Source organism: Dipodomys spectabilis, unplaced genomic scaffold (genome assembly GCF_019054845.1).
Source record: "Dipodomys spectabilis isolate Male_0828 unplaced genomic scaffold, ASM1905484v1 ptg000001l, whole genome shotgun sequence".
NCBI classification, from domain to species: domain Eukaryota; kingdom Metazoa; phylum Chordata; class Mammalia; order Rodentia; family Heteromyidae; genus Dipodomys; species Dipodomys spectabilis.
This window is the reverse complement of record NW_024870678.1, coordinates 26885508-26907148: the sequence shown is the minus strand read 5'-3', so window position 1 is coordinate 26907148 and position 21641 is coordinate 26885508. Positions and strand designations below refer to the sequence as shown.

Sequence of the window (21641 nt, the reverse complement as noted above, 5' to 3'; positions counted from 1 at the left end):
TACTGTTTTCATATCTAGTTATTTAGGTTAACATTAAAAAGAAATCACGATGATTTTTGTTGAATTCTACCTTGGTATGAAACCACTCTTGATTGGCTCACCTGAAACCATGTCTATTGTATGCTTGTACTGTAAAAGTGGTAAAGTTAAGTACTCTTTTCTCTCTCCTCCTTCCTTCCCTTCCCTCCCTTCTTCCATCCTTCCTTCCCCCTCCCTCCCTTTCTCCCTCTTTTCTTCCCTCCCTTCCCCCTCTCTTTCTTTCTTTCTTTCTCATTTTCTTTCTTTCTCATTTTTTCTTCCTTCCTTCCTTCCTTCCTTCCTTCCTTCCTTCCTTCCTTCCTTCCTTCCTTCCTTCCTTCCTTCCTTTCTTTCTTCCTTTCTTTTTCTTTCTTTCTCTCTTTCTTTCTTGTCCTAGGGCTTGAATTCAGGGCTGTGCTGTCCCTGGGCTTCTTTTGCTCAAGGCTATCACTCTACCACCTGAGACACAACTTGACTTCTGGCTTTTGGAGGTTAATTGGAGATAAGAAACTCATGGACTTTGCTGCTCAGGGTGGTTTTGAACCTCTATCTTCAGTTCTCAGTCTCCTGAATAACGAGAATTACAGGTATGAGCCACCAGCATTCAACTAAGCATTCACTTTTGCTTTCTGATGAGTTAAAGTGTGACACAGTTCTCCAAGGCAGCATGGAAGCAGAAGTCTGTTTGAGGGACTTTTGGAAAACTGTTCTTGACATACTCAACTGGCAACCTGCTATTTCTTCCTGTTTCAAACATGAAATGAGCTATGGAATTATAGCAGTGGTCTTCCATCATAAAAGAGGCCAAGAGAGCTGTGGAAATGTGGGCACTGACATATAGTCAAAAAGTCAACATTAGTGGATTCTACATCCATGTTATTTGTCATGTGTGGGAATTAATTTCTACTTAATGTGTCACACTGAACTGTTGGCTCATTATAATAGTTATAATAATTACTACTAATACAATGGGTTAGTTGAGACAGGGCTTTATTATACAATTGTAAGATTTACACATAGACACTTCTTGTGCATGACTATGAAGCTGACATTAATGATAAAGCATCTTTAATGAGATAAAATGATATACTTAATATTTAGAGTGACAGATCAAAAATAGATTCAAGAAACTGAAAAACTACAATATGTACAAATTATATTATGAGTAAAGTTGACAAATATAATTTGCAAATGTCCTAGTACCTAATCTAAGCTATGGAAATTTTTAGGCATCTCAAAATTAGATAGTTGAAGGAAATCAAATTTATTTAACATTTTAGTATAAATGGTCGTCCTTCTGGAATATTCCACAGTGAAATATGTCATTCACGGAGACAAAGCTTGAACATCTTTGGATTCTGGAACCTTACTAGACTCCTGGAATATAATTAATACTCAATAAATGAGCATTGTTGATGGCATAACAATGTACCAAGTGGAACTTTAGTGTTCTATAAGAATTGGTTAACATGATTTTCTTGTTCCCTTTTAAAAAAAAGTTATTTGTTGGGTTCTACTTTTAGTATATATTAGTGCTTGTCCCTGGAGCTAAGGTTTCTCCACACATGTAAGTTATTCAAAGATCCTGAAATTCCTGACTTAGGTCCAACATTTCCCCCCCTGGTCCTTGTTGAATGTTTTCAAGGCTATTTTAGAAATATGAAAGAAGTTGTGCCTTTCATGATGGAAAAAGACATGTGTTAGACAACTGGCTGGATATAGACGTGTTGATCATCCACGAAATGTACACTGGCATGTGGCTTCTCAAGACTCATTTCAGCAATAAGCTCTTTTTTTTCTTCAATCACTCTTCCAGTCAACAGATACTGAATATCCTCAATATGAATGACAGAATAGGACACAACCGCTTACATTGAACAAAACTTAATCTCAAAGACCTCGTAGTCTGAAAGGAAGTTTTTTTTCCCAAAATACTCGAGAACACACTTTTCTTTCCACTCCCTACATTTCCGTCTACCATTCATATTGGCACTGATGTTACTGTTGGACTCCTTCAAAGATGTATATCCTCTTGAGGAAATAAGAGAGTTATAGAATAGACAAGGTAGTATTATAGGCTTCTTCTGAATGTTCCAAGATAGAATCTATTGTTAATATAGAAATGCAACTCAAATATTCCAGAACATTAAAATCATGATCTCTGTCCTAGCAGAGACTGAGACAAATTCATACAAATGAACTAAAGTCTTTTAAAACAAGAGCCTTACTACTGGCATAGAAATTGGCATTAAATTTCAGGAAGCAAGGGACTTTTGCCCATCATGAATAATCCCCCAAATTTGCATTACTTACAATTCATCACCTTGTTCTTTCCCATAGCTGTCTTTTCCGTAAACTTCATTTTGTTTTCTGCTTGTGAGAATAATTGACACCACCAAGGCTGGCAAACCTGTTATGCAAAGACCACAGACAAGTTAGCTCTCCTGCAGCAACCACAACTGTTTATCGGACTGAGAATGGCAAGGAAAGAGAAAAGAAAGAAAACTCTCCAGGTCCCAGGCACAAACATGTTAGAACTGGGAATTCAGTTAAAGTCAACAACAAAAGCTTCTCCTTGGTGTAGAACATCCAACAGCCCAAACTTAGCCTTCAATATTCTGTTTGCTTGGAAATCATTAAAGAGCCTGAAACCAAACTGTAATGAATCAAGCATCAGCCAGTGTGGTTTCATTAATGATATCTTGTTAGACTGCCAGAGTTCAAGCAGATAAGGCAATTGCTGTATACTTTGCCCCTTGTTTTTGGATACAAAAGTAAGTTTTTCAGAGAAAGTATGTAGGGAAAGCAACAGGGGTATTGAGTCTTTATGGTCTCCAAATAAGCAATGAAGTATTTATTCCCTTGTGTATTTCACTGGGGGAAATATCTGTACCTCTGTTCCCTAAAAGATGGTTTTACTGCCTCCTAAAGGGCCGACTGGAACACTTTGGGAATATCTCAGGCTTCTATATTGCCCTCTGAAAAAGTTTTGTGAGGGAGCTCTAAAAGGCCTGGCCCAACATGAAACCAAGGGAGATGAAGGAGCTCAATGGGAAGATTGCCAACAGGCCCACGTGACCATCCCATGCCCCACTCGCGATTCATGGTAAAAAAGTTCAAGGCAAGAATCCTCTATGCGACTTCACTGGACACACATGAATAAAATGCTTCTTTCAATTCCTGTAGGGATGAGCACAACCAGGAGTCTCGGCAGGACTTTCTATTTGGAAGCATAAGGATCTGCCAGCTGCTCCTTTGGACTTGGGTGGGCTGGCGCTGAGCTCAGGAAATAAGTTTTTGGTGACTCAGGAGCTGAGGTGTTTCCTTTATTCTTGAATTTAGTGAATACGGGTGGAGAGTTTTAAAAAGACAGTGCTGAGGATGTCCCTGGCATCGGATATGAGTATCTCATCCACATCCTTCCCAGGACTGAGCTTTAGAAATAAGGTTTTTTTCCCCCTATGAAGATTGAGCAAGGTATGTGATAGAAAGAACACAGGCAGCTTACCCCAGCCAATGATGCAAAATTTGAGGATATACCGGCGGATGTAGGTGTTAAATACTTTCACGAGAGCAATGTACATGTGAATTGCTTCCAGCCCCATCCAGGTGAAAGTGGCCAGAAGGAAGAAGTGTAGCAGGGCAGCCACAGCTGTGCATAGTCCATCCACACCAAAAGAGGTAATCCAGCCATCCAGGAGGAAGATGAGATTCAGGAAGAGCAGGGCTGAGCTCAGGTTCATCAAGATTTTGGAGGGATAATCCCTTCTCAATTTCCTAAACAACAAAAAGTCAGGAAGTATAGATGGCAGCTAATATGGCTATAAGTAATTTTTAAGCACAGGAGTAAAAGTACCTCTCTTTTCTAGCTCTGAGATGGCTTAGTTAGCCCCATCTTTATGTCTGGATTCCACTAAGGGAAGACTAAAAATACTGATGAGTAGGTGGCAGGTTAAAATTAATTGTATCCTGATTGTTTATAAAATTTCGAATTGGTTTCCAGACATTTTTTTAAAATCCAGAAACAATTCTAGAGTTGTAAGAATGATTTTTGTATTAAAAAGGCAATTTTAAAGTTTCAATTTTGAATATCCCTTTTCAAAGTTTTTTTTCTCCTCTTGGAATGGATTTTTATACGATTTGTGAAGCAAATATTTTCATGTTTTACAATATGGGAAGTATTTTACCAAAGTTTCAGTTTTCACATAAACAAATCTAACAGATCTGAATAAATTTTAGAAGCAGAAATGATAGTTATAAGATTCCACAACTGAAAATTCATGCGAATGATGTATTTCAGGGGAAATCTAAACACTAACACTGAGCTACCCAACATGATCCATAGAGCATCGCATTGTTTTTGAAAGTTGAAACCATTTTCTAAGTCCAGTGTTCTTCCAACAATTTTCGTATTTGCACAGTTAGGACTAGACTTAGCAGACAGCAAAATACTTACTCAAAAGCAACATATGTCAAGAGAGTAGCTGCTGAAAAGATGGCGGATACTCCACAGCCCATATAAGTGATGAAAGTGAGCACTTTAGTGTTTCTTGAATCCATCTGTGAAGCACTTCTTGGAAGGTCCTAACAAAATATGGGAAGCAGTAGTAAGAATTCCTCTTTGTGTTGCTACAATTTCCCCTGATCACATTGGGCAGCTCACACTCAAGGGCTAATTATGCATGTTGACATCGAAATTACCATTGATTGCACTCGGTGGTTTGATCCATGGAAGAAAAACACCGCATTATCAGAGGGTGGGATTACATCTATTTTTATGACCTTCTTACCCAAAGTCTTACATCCTAGAAGAAAATGCAGAGCAAAACCAGCAGGTATCCCCCTCACTCTAAGGATATGGGGTATCCACAGCACATAAGATAGGGTGTGATCCAGTGCCAATTGACTCCTGATCAGATACTCATTCAGTCCAGTTATTCCTGGATCTCTTGAACCCCAGAAATAAATTACAGTCTTGAAGGATCCAGAATTAAGTCAAATAAGGCTGTTTAGAGATATTCAACTCACACACAATTCTCGTGTTGTCTTGTACTTTTAGAGAATGAAAATATGAAAACATTATCTCCTTAAACTGGTCAACATGAAAGATGGCACTGCCAAAAATATGAAAGTCAATTTTACTACAGAGAAATTCAGGAGAGGACAGTAAATTTTTCACACATTTATATGAGAAGATACAATTTTGGGTGAATGTATCATGGGAAAATGTAGACTTGGAATACCTTTTATAAGTGAACAGAGTCTGTAAATCAAGAAAACAAAGTCTTGGTGGTCTGGAAAAGCTGAAGGGATATGGACACATTGCCAGAAAGGATAACATTTTGGAAAGGTTGGATTTCAGCAGTTTATAATCTTACAAAACCAGCCAACAGAGAAAATGGAACGACAGCACTAAAATGTATACCTTTGGATGTACATTTGTAGACACATGCACATACACATACAGATACAGATATGGATATATATTCATACATATATATGCATACATATATATTTAACTATTTAATCAGAAAAGGTGACATGCATTTATAAATCCATAATAAAAATTAAGTAAGATATAAAGGAACTGGATACTCCCAGGTAATTGGCAGCTAAAAATCTTGTTGCATATCAGTCTTCTCTGGGTAGTCAATTTTTTTTTTTTTTTGGGTCCGGTTGTGGGGCCTGAACTCTGGGCCTGGGCGCTGTCCCTCAGCTCTTCAGCTCAAGGCTAGCGCTCTACCATTTGAGCCACAGCACCACTTCCGGCTTTTTTCTTTTTGCATATGTGGTGCTGAGGAATCGAACCCAGGGCCTCAGGCATGCAAGGCAAGCGCTCTACCACTGAGCCACCTTCCCAGGCCATGGGTAGTCAATTTTGACACTATTATTTATTAACCTAAGTTACCACATAGTCATGCTCAAACACTCACACACACACACACACACACACACACACACACACACACACACACACACACACAGAGTTGAAATATTTAAATTAAGCAGAGGTTTATTTATCTGAGAGACTGTAAAAAATAAGTATTTTCTGAAAAAGCACAAAGTGTCATTTTTAAAGAAAAGACTAAAAAAATACACAAACTTTTACCATTCTTAGAGGGGAACGCAATGTAGTTTAGTTGTTCATTTTCATGCTCTAATGTTAAGAAAAAATGATTTATACTTTGAGAACATTAACAAAGTTACTTTCTGTGATCATCACCTCTTAGAATGAATGACTTTTTTTTTCTTATCCTCAGAGCATGTCAGGAAAGTTACAACTTGCAGAGTTGCCTTATGACAATGGCCATTTACATAGGCCAAGTGGTTCAGGAGCCAAATACCACATCTAACAGCTCAGAGCTGCTTCCTCCAAGTCCCCACAGGAAGAAGGGTGTGAGATTTAGGGACGGAATAAACACAACCTCATGTCTTGGATTCCAAATGGAAAAGCTTCATTCACTCCACTCATATAACTCTCCTCTATTAAAAAACAAATAGGGTTAGTCCTAAATAAAAACTCTACCAAAATGATGACTAAGCTACATTCTAGAGGCTCTGGATATCAGAAAGGTGTTTATGAAAACATCAGTATACTAAATTAAAGATAAAGTTGTCAGCCTAGGGATGAATTCTAACATCCCATGACCTTGGACACGGGTCTTGAGCATTTGGTGGAATGAAAAAACAAAGTTCTAAGTTCTGGTTGAAACTTTTGAGCATACTGGCCGGTGAGATTACAAAGCAGGGCCATGGGAAAGGAAGGAGGAAGAGAGGAAGGAAAGAATGATATGAAGTCCTGAGAATGGGAGAGTTCCCATGCTTATCTCTACTGCAGGACAGAAGTTGCTAACCTGAGCCACCAATGGTGCTAAAAGGCTGCCATAGTTAGGAGAGCAATCACTTGGCATAGGATGTGGTTGCAAGTGACAGTCATGACACATGCTAAGTCATAGTGGAAGGCAGGAAGTTTTGATCAAACTATTTACAGTTCTCTTCCATAGTAGTAAAGGCTGGAGCCACTTGTTTTTAAAAGTTGAGACAATTTTCTAAGTAATGTTGGGTAAGGACTTAGAGATCAACTACTCATGGTTCCAAAATGGGACTGTTTTGACCTACCAGTACAGTATTGATATACTCAACTGCACTGCTTGATATAACTACCACTATTTTCTCCTTTAACCTCCCCCCCCACCTTCCTTTTCCATTTCTCTATTTCACTGATGCTAATTCTCTGTTCACTGAAGAGTTTCATGAAGATTCTTGTGTTTCTGGAACTATTTACCATTGTGATAAATTCGACAAGAAAAGATAGTTCTTTTTATGATTACTTTCACATTTTTTAAAACAGATAATCTCAACTAACTTATTTAGATGTCTCTTGAAGAATCAAGATTCCAGATCCACATAGAAATTATCAGGGAATAATCTCCCCAATAGATCATTTTAAAAGATACACACACACACACACACACACACACACAAGAAATTGTTTCATGACCAAAATTATTTCATGTCCAAATAAGCTTAGTGATTCCCCTACCATTAATACTCCAAAATGTGTGAAATGGTTACATAGGCAGATTGTCTCGCTTGCATCTGAGTCTGTGTGTGCAACGCATCCTGATGTGTTCCATCCTCCGAAACTTTCTGTAGGCAAAATAACATTGAATGAAGAAACAAGAACATGCCAGGGTCTTCTCTGTAAGGGATGAGCGCCATAGAAGGATTTGCCCACATTTCTTCTGCCTTCCAGAGTTTATATGTAAAATAGATATTTTCTTAAAACTACTGATATCTAAATTAGACACTAGCATCACAGAGCATCAGTGTTGTGTTGGGTGAAGAGTTTGCGATGCTCTACTCCGTAATTTCAAACTAATTTTGTTTAAACTCCCCCTTCAATAGTGTTCTACAAATGTCCAAGTATATTTTTTAAATAAACTTTAAAATGATCTTCTATTCTAAGACTATTCTTTCTCAAATACATTACATGCTAATGAACCATCTGGGGAACAACCCACTTTTGTCCCCAGAGATCAGTCTACATTTTTGTGAAGATGTAAGAACAAAGCAGTTCTGCTTTCTAAGCACATGTTAGTATGTACCACACAGTTCGTGCATGGTGATGAGTCATTACAAATGGCTAGATTGCATCTGATCTGAAAGTTCTGGTGTTATACAGATCCACTAATCTGAATAACATATAAAAATACAAGGTAATATTTAATAGTATATATGAGTACACCAGGACTCTAAACTGAAAACAACAACAAAAATCTTGTCCAGCTGTAATAAAGACTAACATTTAAAAAAAGAGGGTTTTGGTCACCTCTTTTGGTTCTGTTTTTTTTAAACCATGACAGTAGCCAACACTGAACCAGAATAAACTAGGCCAGAATAATTACAGTGAGGGAGCATGGGGTAGATGACACTCAGGACACAGGCATGTGAGGTTCATTACACCATACATGCATCACCTCGGACATTTCTCCCTCTGTGCCTAATAACCTATTCATTCTTCCATTGTACCCTTCTGTCTTTATTATTCAATGACATTTTAGAGCTGTGCAATTTATTTCTGTATTCCTTCCAATTAGTCTTAGTTTACCTTTCATTAGTATCTTCTCCACATACCTCAAAATTTGAAGTCTGAAAGTTGAATTTCCAACTGTGACTCATGCATTTCAATAATTCCTTCAAATGTATACTAGGAGAATGAGACCACATGCATACACACATTCAGCTAAAAGTGGCAGTGAAATACACATTGCATTTCACTGACTGAATTGGAGAGGTGGTCTGAAACTGGAGAAGCTGTCTCAGTAAAAAAATGAATCAAGTATGCCTATTTTTTTTCTTGAAGCAACCAAAAAGTTACAGAAATTAGAATTCATTTTGCAAGCTATTTAAACTCAACTTTTCAGCCTACTTGCCCTCACACTTAATCTTGTGACTCACTCTGGTTTGACATGAAATAAAAGGAAGTGTGAATGAATGACAGTGCTTAAAATTTAGTTTTGATCCATATTAAGACAGTTGGTATTTTAAAACTTACTGTTTTTGTTCAGATCCCAGAAAGCACAGATAGGATGACGCACTTCCTATATTAACAAAAGAATAAACACGTGAATTGAATTGAGAATAATTTTTAAAACATATGATTAGAATGTGACATAGGAACAAAAAAAACAAAGGCTTCACAAAATGAAACAAAACAAAAACAATGACAACAACAACACATCAGTATTAGGCACACCATTATCACCTAAAAACCTCAGGAAATTTTGGTGAAATCTCTCTTACAGAGATTCAAGTGAAAATCAATTCTAGTAGGCTCTTGGATCCATAGCTATATGGTTTCAAGGAGACAACCATTGAGAAAAGGTAAATATTCAGGATGATAAAAAATGCTGCAATGGACATGGTTGTGCTGGTAGCTTTAATGTAGCCTTGTCTGTGCTCTATTGGATAAATGCCCAGGAGTTGGATTGCTAGGTCATAGGGAAACTTATGTTTAGTTTTCTGAGGAACTTCCACACTGCTTTCTAAAGTGGTTGAACATTCCCAAGATATGGATTCAGCCCAGAAGCCTCTCAGTGGATGGATGGGTCTAGAAAATGTGGTCTATACTTGCATTGAAAGAATGCTAATATACCATTTGTAAGGAAATGGAAATACCTGGGGAAAATATATTAAGTGAAGTAAGTCAGTCCTACAGAAACAGGTTGCATACTTTCTTTCATTTTTGGTAGCTAGAATGTGCCTATAAATCTACATGTAAACACACTGGATGGTAAGCAAGGGTTACAAATGAATTAACTGAAATATAATAGACTCTGTGGAGAGTGCAAATAGCACAATTCTTTTGAAAAGACTAAGTCAGGGCTGGGAATCTGGATTAGTGGTAGAGTGCTTGCCTAGCATGCATGAAGCCCTGGGTTCAATTCCTCAGTACCACATACACAGAAAAAGTCAGAAATGGTTCAAGTGGTAGAGTGCTAGTCTTGAGCAAAAGAAGCTCAGGGACAGTGCCCAGGCCCCGAGTTCAAGCTCCAGAGCTCGTAAAAAAGAAAAAAAGACTAAGTCAAAGCCCAACAAAATAAGGACCAGGAAATGGGTACTTGCAAGAAGGGGAGGCCAAGAGGAGAAGGCTAAGAATGAAGTGGGGAAGAGGGGAGGATGCAAACAAGAATTGAGAAGGAATGGGAAGGAGTGGGTCGAAGGGGGTGTGTGTGAAGATGTTGGAGTGAGACCCAGGTCAAGATGCATTATACACTGCTTTGTTAAATAGCAAAAAAGTTCAAGACACAACCTAAAATTAAGATAAGTAAGGAAAGAGGTGTGTGGGGAGGAGGGGATGAGAACGTTGAAAGGGGTGACGTTGATCAAGATGCCTTGTATTCAGGAACTGCTTTGGTGAATGGCAACTCCTTTGTACAACTACTTAAAGATGATAAAAAATATTAAAAAAAACAGAAAATGAAACAAATACTCAGGATACCTATATCATACATACATTTATAACCTGAATGAGAGTAGGCTACGTTACTGTCACAAAAATTACTACCCATAGATAGTGCTTATCAAAAACTAGATTTGTTTTTACTTTTCAACTTATTTATACTAAATTTGTCCAAATGAAATTTTCAAAGATTTAAAAATTGAAACAAAGGTTTGTTTCCATTACAGTAAGTAATTCATAATTTTTTTAAGTTTTTAAATTTTAGATATTGAATATGTAAAATTTTCACACAACATTTGGAAAAGCTTGAGTCTCAATTCATGCTCTTTATATCAAATAATGTAGAAGCTGGATTCATTTTTTTTCGCATAATGCCATCCAACTTCCAACGAAGACATGCTGTTTTCCAAAAAAAATCTGTACACTTTTCACTTCATCATTTAAATGTAGCATATATACATATATACCTTGCAACTTTTTTGATCATCATTGCCTTTTGGAAGGCATAGTTTTTTTTTTTTTTACAAAACTAAGGTAAAACATTCCATAAATCACAGCATGATTGATACACAGCTGGCAATATCAGCTGAGTACTGAACACAGAGGAATTCAAGGTGTTTGATTCTAAAATTTCATTTGGTTAACACCTTTTTTTCCTGCCAGTGCTTGGTCTAAACTGTGTTAAGAAATTTGGGCTTGTTGTGTAACCTCAAACACAATCTCATTATCTATTTTTTGTAGGTTACGATGTATGTAGCTGTTCTTGTAGTAACATTATTCACAAAATGTAATTAAAAAGTAGAAGAAGTAACCCAAGTATGCATCCATGGACAAATAAATAACTGAAACCTGGTATTCATATACAATGGGATATTATCTAGTCTTGAGAAAGGGAGAAAATTCTGACATTTGTGGCTGAAGCCATTCTGCACAGTGAAACAAAGGATGAATTCTGTATAATTCCATTCCTCTGAGCCACTGAGAGGAATCATATCAATAGTGATGGAAAATTGAAATACACACTGCTGAAGCAGAGTCAGTGTTTCATAGACATGGAGTTTCAGTTGGGCAAGGTGGACAATTTCTGGAACAGAATGATATACAATCTGAATATACTGAAAGCTACTGAGCTGTATATTTAAGCATGATCCACATGACAAATTGGAATACATATGCTTGACTACAGGGGAAAGCACAAAGGAAATCCTCCTTTACACAAGAAAAATGGGGCTGGCACTGGAGGTAAGAGGGTAGAACGGGGGGTCTCTGAGGGCTCCTGACGAAGCAAGATGGGTTCTTTAATGACTCAACTTTGACCTGAACCCTCATCACCCTGTTCTCTTCTGCCTGCCTTCTTGACTTGGGAGGAGATAGCAGGATGATGATTGCAACACTCTATAAAAAGGAGAACACTTTTTTCTGGGGTCACTGGGGACAGCAAGAACCCCCATCTAACTGTACCAGCTAAACAGACTGTGGCAAGGGTCAATGAAACAAGAACAGCAAACACTGTCACATTTTTACCAACTATCTAACCTTTTAAAGAGTAAGCCCACTCTCCTTTGTTCCTCATGTTGGCTTTCCCAGATTCAGTTATCCTTGACTTTAAATATACAAAGGAAACGAAGCCAGGCACGGGTGACCCACACCTGTAATCCTAGCTACTTCAGAGGAGTGGTGCTAAAGATCAGAGTTGAAGGCCAGCCTGGGCAAAACATTCAAGAGATCCTATCTCCACCAAGGGCTGGGCAGCATTGGGATGCACCTGTCTTCTTAACTATGTGGGAGGCTGCAATCAAGAGGATCATGGTTTCAGGGCAGCCCAGATAGAAAAGTAAAAAAAAAAAATTAAATAGAAATGTTTGCAAGACATCCTCTCAATGGAAAAGCTGAATGCAGTAGTACATGCCTGCCTTTCACTGATAGCAGGAAGCCTGAAATAGGAGGATCATGCCCCAGGCGTGGACCTAGTATAAACTGAGATCTTATCTTGAAATAACTAGGAGAAAAAGGGCATGGCTCATTGGTGGAGTGCCTGCCTGGCAAGCATAAGGCTCTGCGTTCAAACCAAGGGTGTAACTGTGTCTGTATTCAATGCATTCAAAGCAATATATGTCTTTTCTTAAGAATCGGAGCCCTGTTCTTTACTCCTGTTCTCTCCCTGATTGCCAAGTCTCAGAGAACACCAGCCTTTCCCCGGCCATTGATGAGGACTGTATGTGCCGCCTAACTCTTCTAGAAGACTGTTTTCTTCCCTATTCAAAATTGCTAGTTACTTCTTATCACATAGGAAGAAAGGGTCTCACAATTCTCCAGAACAAGTTGCATTGTGTGAAGTTGCTGTTGACAAGCATCTTCTTACCTGGGTTCTTGTGTGTTTGATTCTAATCTGAACAGGATCCTTCAGATTCTGGATAGTAATGTTCCCAATGCTGCACGCCATCACATAACTCACCAAGGCCTTGCTTTGCGGCTCTACATCCTTTCCAAGGAAAAACAAAAAAAAAATTGCGTGCCTTAGTCAAGAGTACACACTTCTATTTCACTTTGGTGCTCCAAAATAAGCAAAGTGGTCAGCAACTTTTATACTTAAGATCTTCAATTCTCCAACATCCTGTTTATAACACCCAATTGCTGACTTTCCTGCAGGAGCATTGCTATTTCCCTTATTATAATAAATATGTTGAGGGAACATGAGGAGCCAGTATCTTAAGGCAATGTTCATAAAACTCCATTCTTGATTGTAGTGGCTGATGTCAGCTAAATAACAACTGAAACAATGCAGCCTCATCAATAATATAAACTCATAAAAACCTGTGAAACAATTAGATCATTTCCCTACTCTAGAAAACAGATGGAGTTGTTTTCCCTTAAAGGAATATGAAGGAAATATGGTATTTAAAAAAAGGCAAAAGCAAATTAATCTTTCCCATTCAGGCTAACAAGCTGACATGTTAACTGAATGTTATTTCTACTGGATCAAGTATCACACAGATGTTCTTTTACTGAAGGCAAACTTGCCAGTACCTACACACTGCTTACAGCAAAAAGGTGGTCAGGAAATCAAATCCGTGAATCTGTGCTATAAAATGATTTGGACCAACAGACTGTCACTCCAATAACTTCTCTTGGGTTTTGTAGTTGTTTTGATTTTCTTCCTCTTGGGCTTATCAAATCTCCAAAACTTTTCTCCACCCACCAGCTCATAAATCAGTTGTTTTGGAGTGATCATCAGAGTTCTTAAATGCCTGATAAAAGTAACCCTATTTGGGTTCCTTTTTAATTAATTTTATACAGAAACTTACTGTTGGAAAGGTTAGGTATGGGTTGTTCATACCAGCCTTTTATTTAAAATTCTTATATGGTGAGGTATGACTTGCCTTTCTAGGTCAAGGCCCTGAGCTCAGTGCTGTCAAAATCAAACTGAAACCAGCTCCTCAGATCTTGGCTTCTGTCTTAGGAGCTTGCCACTGAACCTTTATTATTAGGTATTATTTTTCTACTCTAATATAAATTTACTTGAAAAAACTCTAAACCTGTTTTGGAGTTTGATTGGTAGATACAGAATAGAACAGAAAATGATGAGAAGAAGGTTTCGAAGAAAACAGTGACCCATCCATACTACTCTAAGAAGCAACCCTTATCCTTCGGAGGAAGCAAAACTTTCTCCTCTGAGCTGGACCCCTCCTTCTGATCATTCACATTTTACGACTCTTACTGTACATTGTATTGTTGCTTTTAAAGTTGGGATTGAAACCTGGAATTGAAATAATTTAACAAAATGCAGTTGTATGTGTGTTCATAGCTAGATATTCTTCTGAATACATTGCCTGCATAAATTATATATATATAAATTATATTTTTATAAGCTACAAAAATTTTATACAATCTATTCCTAAAACATGTTGCAGATACAAGTTTTAATTTGTCAACTTAGTTACTACCTATGATGCTATGTAATTTATTTATTTTTCCTGTTTTGTGATAGGGTCCTTTTATATCATCTCAAACTTAAGATGCAGCTACCTCAACTTCCTAAGTTCTGGGACTGACGGAGTGCAGCCCTATGCCTGCATGCTGTATTGGGTGGAATTACCAGAGAGAATTCCACTAGCTTTGAGACTTGTGATTTTCTCTCACACAGGCCACGTTGTTTGATATACATAGGTATCTTAGATTAAATAGATATGTTTTATTGTTAAGAAAGGGTTCAGCAAAACTATTCTAGATGGATGGTTGTACTCATAAAGGCAACCGGAGGTCACCGGTGTTTGCTGGCAGTAGACCTTCTAGTATCTAGAACTGATGCCAATAAAAATGATAATATGTACTTAGCACAATGCCACCCTACTCTGCGGATGTGGGAAGGCCAAAGGTCATTTGAAGTACTAATGGGAAAACTGATTAAAGCCAAGAATGTTGCTCATTATGTAAACCCTGCTTCCTGCTAAATTAAGAAAAAAAAAGCCTTTCCTTTCACTACACAAATGCTCTAACTCTAGAGACATAAAGTATTATTAACAAAGAAATAATGAATAGTAAGTTATTACCAATTAAATTCCTAATTGTATCTTGCTGGTCTTAGTCTGGTATTAGATTTTAAAAATCCAAATAAATATATCCTTTCAATAAGCATATTATGTGAAACTGAAACAATTCTGTAAAACCTTATTTTTAAAAATATAATTAATTCCATTAGAATTCAACCTTGTTTATAAAAAAATGTAACTAATTCTATTAAACCAATTATTCTATGTCTCCTGATGTATTTCAGAGGAATACGAACTTTTACTTTTACCAGTGAACAAAAGAAACAATTTTAAATGGTTAAAAATAGTAATTAAATGAAGGCCTTACCTGGAAAAGTCCAGTTTTATTGAAGAAAGTAAACTGTGCTCTTGTAACTAACATCAAATCTTCTTGACTTAAATTCTCAAGCAAATTTGGAGGCAAAACCACAGAAGCCAATGGATCCATTTGTCCATTCTCAAAATCCATCTGTCACACACAGACATATGGGTGAAGCAATCACAATACGGCTGTCATGATAACACAATGTACTCTGTATGCTAAGCAAGTGTCTACTGAGATAGGACCAGCATTGCCTGCAACTTCTGCAGCAGGCCTAACCCACCCTGGATAACCTCCCTCTGTGGGCAGAGTCCAGCTCTCCTTTGCTCTTGCAGCAAAGGAGAAAATGTATTGATTCTAGTAAGGAAACATAAGAAATCTATAGATTGGTCAACATGTTCGAGTATGTTATTAGGTTTAGTGGTGTCATGTTTTGAAATTTTCCTCAAAATATATGGTGAATTTTAATGAGAGAGAGAAAGAGAGAGAGAGAGAGAGAGCGCTTGAGGCCTAAGTAACTCATTTGATCTCAGAGGCTTAGTTATCTATGCAAGGGAACAACAGTGAAAGTGTTATGAACATTTTCTATGTCTATGAGATCCCACTTTTCCTGAAACTGTAGTATGAGCCACAGAGTTTTCTTATATTCTTGGAATGAGTCTAAGGCCCATTGAGTTTTCATTCTTAAAATATGGAGGTAAAGATAGAGCCCCACTCTACATCAGCATGTAAAATCTTCCTGACTTCCTGTGTTCAGTGTGGTCTATCTCCACACTCGAGAACTGTGATGTTCCAAATAGCCTCCCAGATCACAATGGTGTTTTTTTTCCCCATTTTGATGCCCTGCTGAATGGCATTGTGGGCACATGGTTGACATTTGGAAGTTATTTTCTGGCTTGGAGTTTTAATGTGTAGAATGAACTCTCCATTAATCTGACCTCAGCTGACCTGTCCAGCCTTCCTGTGGCCTACCATTCTCATACCTCCTCGTCATTGGTTCTCAACATGTGATCCTCACTTCATAAGCCTCACTATTATCTGGGAGCTTGTTAACTGCAAATTTCAGCCTGATTCAGGACCTATTAAGTTAGAAGCACTGCAAACAAGGTCCAGCAATCAGTTTTAACAAGTCCTTCAGGAATGCTGAGAGTCTTTGGCAAAGCAAAAGCCCTGGGTTTCTTCTCACCTTTGGGCCTTAAATAAAGCTCTTTCTTCAGACTGAATTGCTGTTCACCCCACTCCCAATATGACAGCTCTGATTCATGCTTTAATATTTAACTACATATCATCTCTTACAGAAGGCAACCAACCTCCATCTCCAAGGCATGAAATAGATCTTGCCTGCACTTCCACATTACCTATGCCGGCTGATTCATTAAACTGGGCCAGGGTTCAGACCTCCTGCTACCTTTTGGGCCAAGATTTCTTTGAAGTAGTAACTGTTAAGTGATTATCAAGTTTGTTTCTGTCTAATCAGTTCACAAAAATAGAAGCACTGACTCATTACCTGGAAATATGATTCATTATTGCTTGGGAGACCAATGCTAAAATTTGAAATTACACTTGTCCCTGGGGTCAGGGCTGATACTCCAAGAGCCAAATTCTTCGTGGCAATATTCACACGTGGTGTGCTATTTAAGTCTATCTTGAAGGCCAATTCATCAATTGTTTTTAAAGCTCTAAAGAAATGACAATTGTACAATTGTTAAGTCACATGATTTTTTAAAAGGGATTTAAACATACATGTTTTGCTGCATGGCACAAATCAAATAAATTATCTTTAAGTTTTCTGATATTAATATAAATACTTGTAAGATTATCCCAAGCCATAATAATACCAGTTAAACAAAGTTGTAGTACCAGATGCATAGGCAAGAGAAATGTCTGCTGTAGGAAAAAAATCAAGCTGGGTGCTGGTTTTGAACCTGTAATCCAAGCTACTCAGGAGGCTGAAATCTGAGAATCATGACTCAAAGCCAACCCAGGCAGAAAAGTCTATGAGTCTCTTATCTGCAACAAACTACTCCTCCCCCCCACCCAATTCCTCCAAAAGCCAGAAATGAAGCTATGGCTCAAATATTAGCCTTGAACAAATAAAGCTCAGGGACAGCACCCAGACCCTGAGTTCAAACTCCAGGACTGGCATACAAAACAAAAGAAAGTGAAGAAAAGAACCAACAACCAAAAACTCAAGGATGAAAAGCTAAGCACTGCTTTTGCATTTCTCAGCGTCTCTTTCCTCTCATGAAAAAATACCCTTCCACCTGATCACATAGCAACAATCAAAGGAAACAGTGTAAAAGGGTTTGAGGAACTGCCAACACTGGAAAAGTGTTTGCAAGTATTCTGATGGAGATAAATTAAGTTGAGAATACATTTCAACACATATTTAATTTTCATCCAAGAAATGTGATTGAAAGGAAACAAACAGAAAAATTAAACACTTGAATACTAAATGAAATAACTGGATACCGTATTAATATTAATAAATAAATTGTGTAGGCCTTATGAAGACAGCACATTTTAATCTACCCTAAACATCTCCATGTAGAAGTCCACATAGCTGTAGCAGTTTGTAACACACATCACAGGACTGTAGACTTATAGAGATGAATTTACACATCACTGATTAACTGGTTAACTTTTAGACTATTTTCAGATGAAAAATGTATTAATCATGATATACGAGTTGTGCCTTGGGGACTATTTATGTATCTTCCCAAGGGCTAACTCTAATCAAATTGTAAATTATATTTCTTTAAAGAGGGGGACCTTTGAATAAGTGCTTTGTGAATGAGCTTGGGAACTGTCTGTATATCTTCTAGAGATCTGAATGATAAAGTCTAAAGAATTCAGAGTATAAGTCATAAAACAACACATGTATTCAACATATTGACTCTCCAGCTTAAAAATAATGAAGCACTTACTCAGAAGAAGACTCAAACAAATCACCATCTGAACTGCTCAAGATATTCGAAAAGATGTTGATTAGCATGGAGCCGAGCGTGAGATCAATATTTTCTTCTTTACTCACAAGTCTTTTGACCTGTTCCACAATATTGTTAATATTGGCAGAAGTCAGGTTCTGCCCATCAGCAGTTAAATTTAAAATCTGATTGGCAACTTCGTTTGCCTCCACTGAAAAAGGAGCAGAAGAAACAATGCACAAAATGTTATCTATGGCTTTTGAGCATTTCCAGGAATGCAAACAATAGAGCTATCTCATTTTATAGTGGAAGAAGTTTTGTACATGGAGGACAATATTACTTTATTCACAAAGAGTAACTTTTTTCTTTAGTAAGAAACAAATGACTTGGAGGAACCAAGTATTCACCTTTTGCTCTAAGAGAAATACTCCCAGAATCACTGAGTGAGAATCTTAGCAGTTGGAAAATGTAAAACTAAGAAATGTTAATACAAGTAGCTATTCATGTATTAATTCTTCTCTAGAATTTACTTACTATTTTAGCCTTCTAAGAAAGAATAGAATCCTGCATAATTTATCATATCCCAGTGTATTTTACATCGAATTTCGTCATATCAGAGAGATCATGAGTCGTTTGTCTCTCTGAGCTTGGCTTTCCTCACTTAACACCATTTGTTTTAGTACCATTTATTTCCCTATAAATGACATTATTTTATTCTTTCTATGGCTGTGTAAAATTCCATTGTGTATAGGTACCACATTTTTTGGATCCACTCATCTATTCTGGGGCATCTGAGCTGTTTCTATTTCTTGGTTATTGTGAATAGTGTGGCAATGAACACGGATGTGCAGGTGTCTTTATCATATCCTTGCTCACACAGTGAGACCAAACCAGGATTCTCTTAGGAAAGAAACACAAAGGCGCAATGCATCAGTGCCTCTTCAGATTTGTAGATAAAATAATATACATACTGAGGCAAAACAAGAGATCTCGTCTTTCTCTTTCTCTTTCTTTCCTTCCTTCCTTCCTCTCTCTTTCTTTCTCTCTTTTTCCCTCTCTCTTTCTTTCTTTCTTTTCTTCTTTCCCTCCCTCCCTCCCTCCCTCTCTTCTTTCCTCCCTCCCTCTCTTCTTTCCTCCCTCCCTTCCTCCCTTCCTTCCTTCCTTCCTTCCTTCCTTCCTTCCTTCCTTTCTTTCTTTCTTTCTTTCTTTCTTTCTTTCTTTCTTTCTTTCTTTCTTTCTTTCTTTCTTTCTTTCTTTCTTTCTTTCGTCTTTTCTTTTTGCCCTTAGTTTTTGATGATTCTGTCTTCTTTACCTTATTGAACATCTTCAGAAGGGTTGCAAGGAGAGTTCAGAATTTGGAAAAAGGGTAGAAAAGTGCAGCAGTGGAGCTCACTGGACACTGATGGAAGTAAACTATATAACTCATGGGTGGAGACAAAAGGGAGGGACTGGGAGAGAATGAGGGAACAGACGTCATTGTATGGAAGGAAGTGTACTTATTGCCTGACTTATGTAATTGTAATTCCTCTGTATATCACCTCTATAAGAGCAAAGTAAGCAAATAAATAAATAAATAATGAATAGAATCAAAATGTATGCTGATAGTAAAAAAAAGAAAGTAGGACTTTCTCCCTTAACTGAAAGCATCATTGGCCTAATTTTTAATATGAAAAGTATCCCATAGCAGAACATGTCTAAAGAGAGTATAAAACAGGACATCTGATTATTTCATGTTGTCTTTGGGATCTGAAGGAAAGTTGTTCACTCACTTGAGCATTCAGAGAGAACCAGGGGCCCCCAGTAGGCTAAGGATAAGTTGGAATTGTTGCGGTAACTACAAAACATACAAATAAAAGGATATGTCAAATATTTTGCACACGTGAAATTACAACTGACCAACTCAGTTAATAAATTTCAGAATTTCTCTTGATATCCATGGCTAGTTCCCACCTGAAAATAAAGCTGTAACACAACGAAATGAAACACATACCAAAAATCTCTTTCTTGGAAAATATAGTGCAGTAGCTTACCCCCATAGAAAGAAAACCGCAGAAATACTCTGTATCTTAACCCAGGAGCACAGCAACTGATCAACAATGCTGCTCTGGCGAATTTTCTGGTCAAATCTGAGTTTGATTTCTCTTTACCCTGGGAAGCAGATTATAATCTACATATATCGACGAGGCCAATATGTAAATTGAGAAAAGCCAAAGAATGTTTCAAAGTTGTCTGATAGGAAAAGGTCAGGCCTCATTTCTAGCTCTAGTCTATAAATCTCTAAAGCCCTCAGTTTTCTCCCTACAGACGACAAAACACAGCCCTTGATGGACAGAAATCATTGTTGTTTTTTTAATGGATGCCTAGTTTTATTTTTTAATATAATTTTGCTATTATTTTCTGTTTATGTGGTACTGAGGAATTGAACCCAGGGCCTCATGCATGCATGTTAGGCAAGCACTCTACCACTAAGCCACCTTCCCAGCCGCCAGAAAGGAAATGTTTACACTGAAGTTTCCAGTTCTGATTGTTCTCCAGAAAACTCCAACTGTGTGTGTGGTTGAAAACCCCTACTAGATTTCACTTGCTGTTTGGTGAAGCCCTGCAATTGTCTGGTCTGCGGTTTCTGTTAGATACTTGGGAGGAATCTTCGACATCCTGACAGCTTCTATCAGCAGACTGCCAAACCTGGGCCTTGTCTTTATTTCATCTTCATGATGCTTCTCCTCCTCAAATAGTGATGACATCTTAGGATTTTAAGTGCATGTTGCAGGATGTAGCCCAACTAGGTTCATCCTTCTGCAAGGTGGGTACTTGGCTGTGGAACTATCCTCTGGTTTTTAAAATTTTCCATCTTTTTTTTGGGAGAAGGCATTAGCATACTGCAGGGAGAAAAACTCTACTTATTTCTACCCCCACAAGGTGCAAGATTCCTGCCCTATTCTCAATCAGCAAAAGCACGAGTACTGTGCCGCCTGGGAAACCCTAGGGAGGCAGATAACCCTGGAAGGAGAAGCAGAGCTGGCCAGCATCCGTGTCATTTTTACCATGTTCGTGACGCAAAAAAGCCAGGCTTGTCGGGACACTGTTGCCTGTACTCCGAAGGTGAGATGGCTGGCCAGTGAAAGCCTTTGGGTTCCTCCACAGCAGCACACATGCCTGCGAGAAAAGAAAGACCAGGGCAGCAAATAGTCATCCATTCATGGACACTAAAGAGGCCTTACCAATGCAAAATGACAATGCTGGTAATTAGACGTCTATTTCATGGGATAATACTAACATACCCATGTGTTACAGTCAGGGCTTATAAACATTGTAACTGAGAGAGAATTTAACACATATAATACAGTTCAGATGTAAAAAAGATTGTATCTCACAAAACC

General features: G+C 37.8%; 1 protein-coding gene across 3 annotated transcripts in view; it reads right to left on the bottom strand.

Annotated features, from left to right (window-relative positions):
* The window catches only part of Adgrg6 (adhesion G protein-coupled receptor G6), a 123658-nt gene that overhangs the window by 15087 nt on the left and 86930 nt on the right, over nt 1-21641 (bottom strand). For all 3 annotated transcript variants that reach the window (XM_042673648.1, XM_042673656.1, XM_042673664.1), the window contains 11 exons: nt 21306-21417; nt 20031-20095; nt 18262-18472; nt 16842-17013; nt 15341-15481; nt 12846-12965; nt 9077-9122; nt 7562-7668; nt 4475-4602; nt 3527-3795; nt 2332-2428 (listed from right to left, as the gene is read on the bottom strand). In XM_042673648.1, coding sequence (XP_042529582.1) covers nt 2332-2428; nt 3527-3795; nt 4475-4602; nt 7562-7668; nt 9077-9122; nt 12846-12965; nt 15341-15481; nt 16842-17013; nt 18262-18472; nt 20031-20095; nt 21306-21417 — 1468 coding nt within the window. The remainder of the gene's footprint in view (nt 1-2331; nt 2429-3526; nt 3796-4474; nt 4603-7561; nt 7669-9076; nt 9123-12845; nt 12966-15340; nt 15482-16841; nt 17014-18261; nt 18473-20030; nt 20096-21305; nt 21418-21641) is intronic.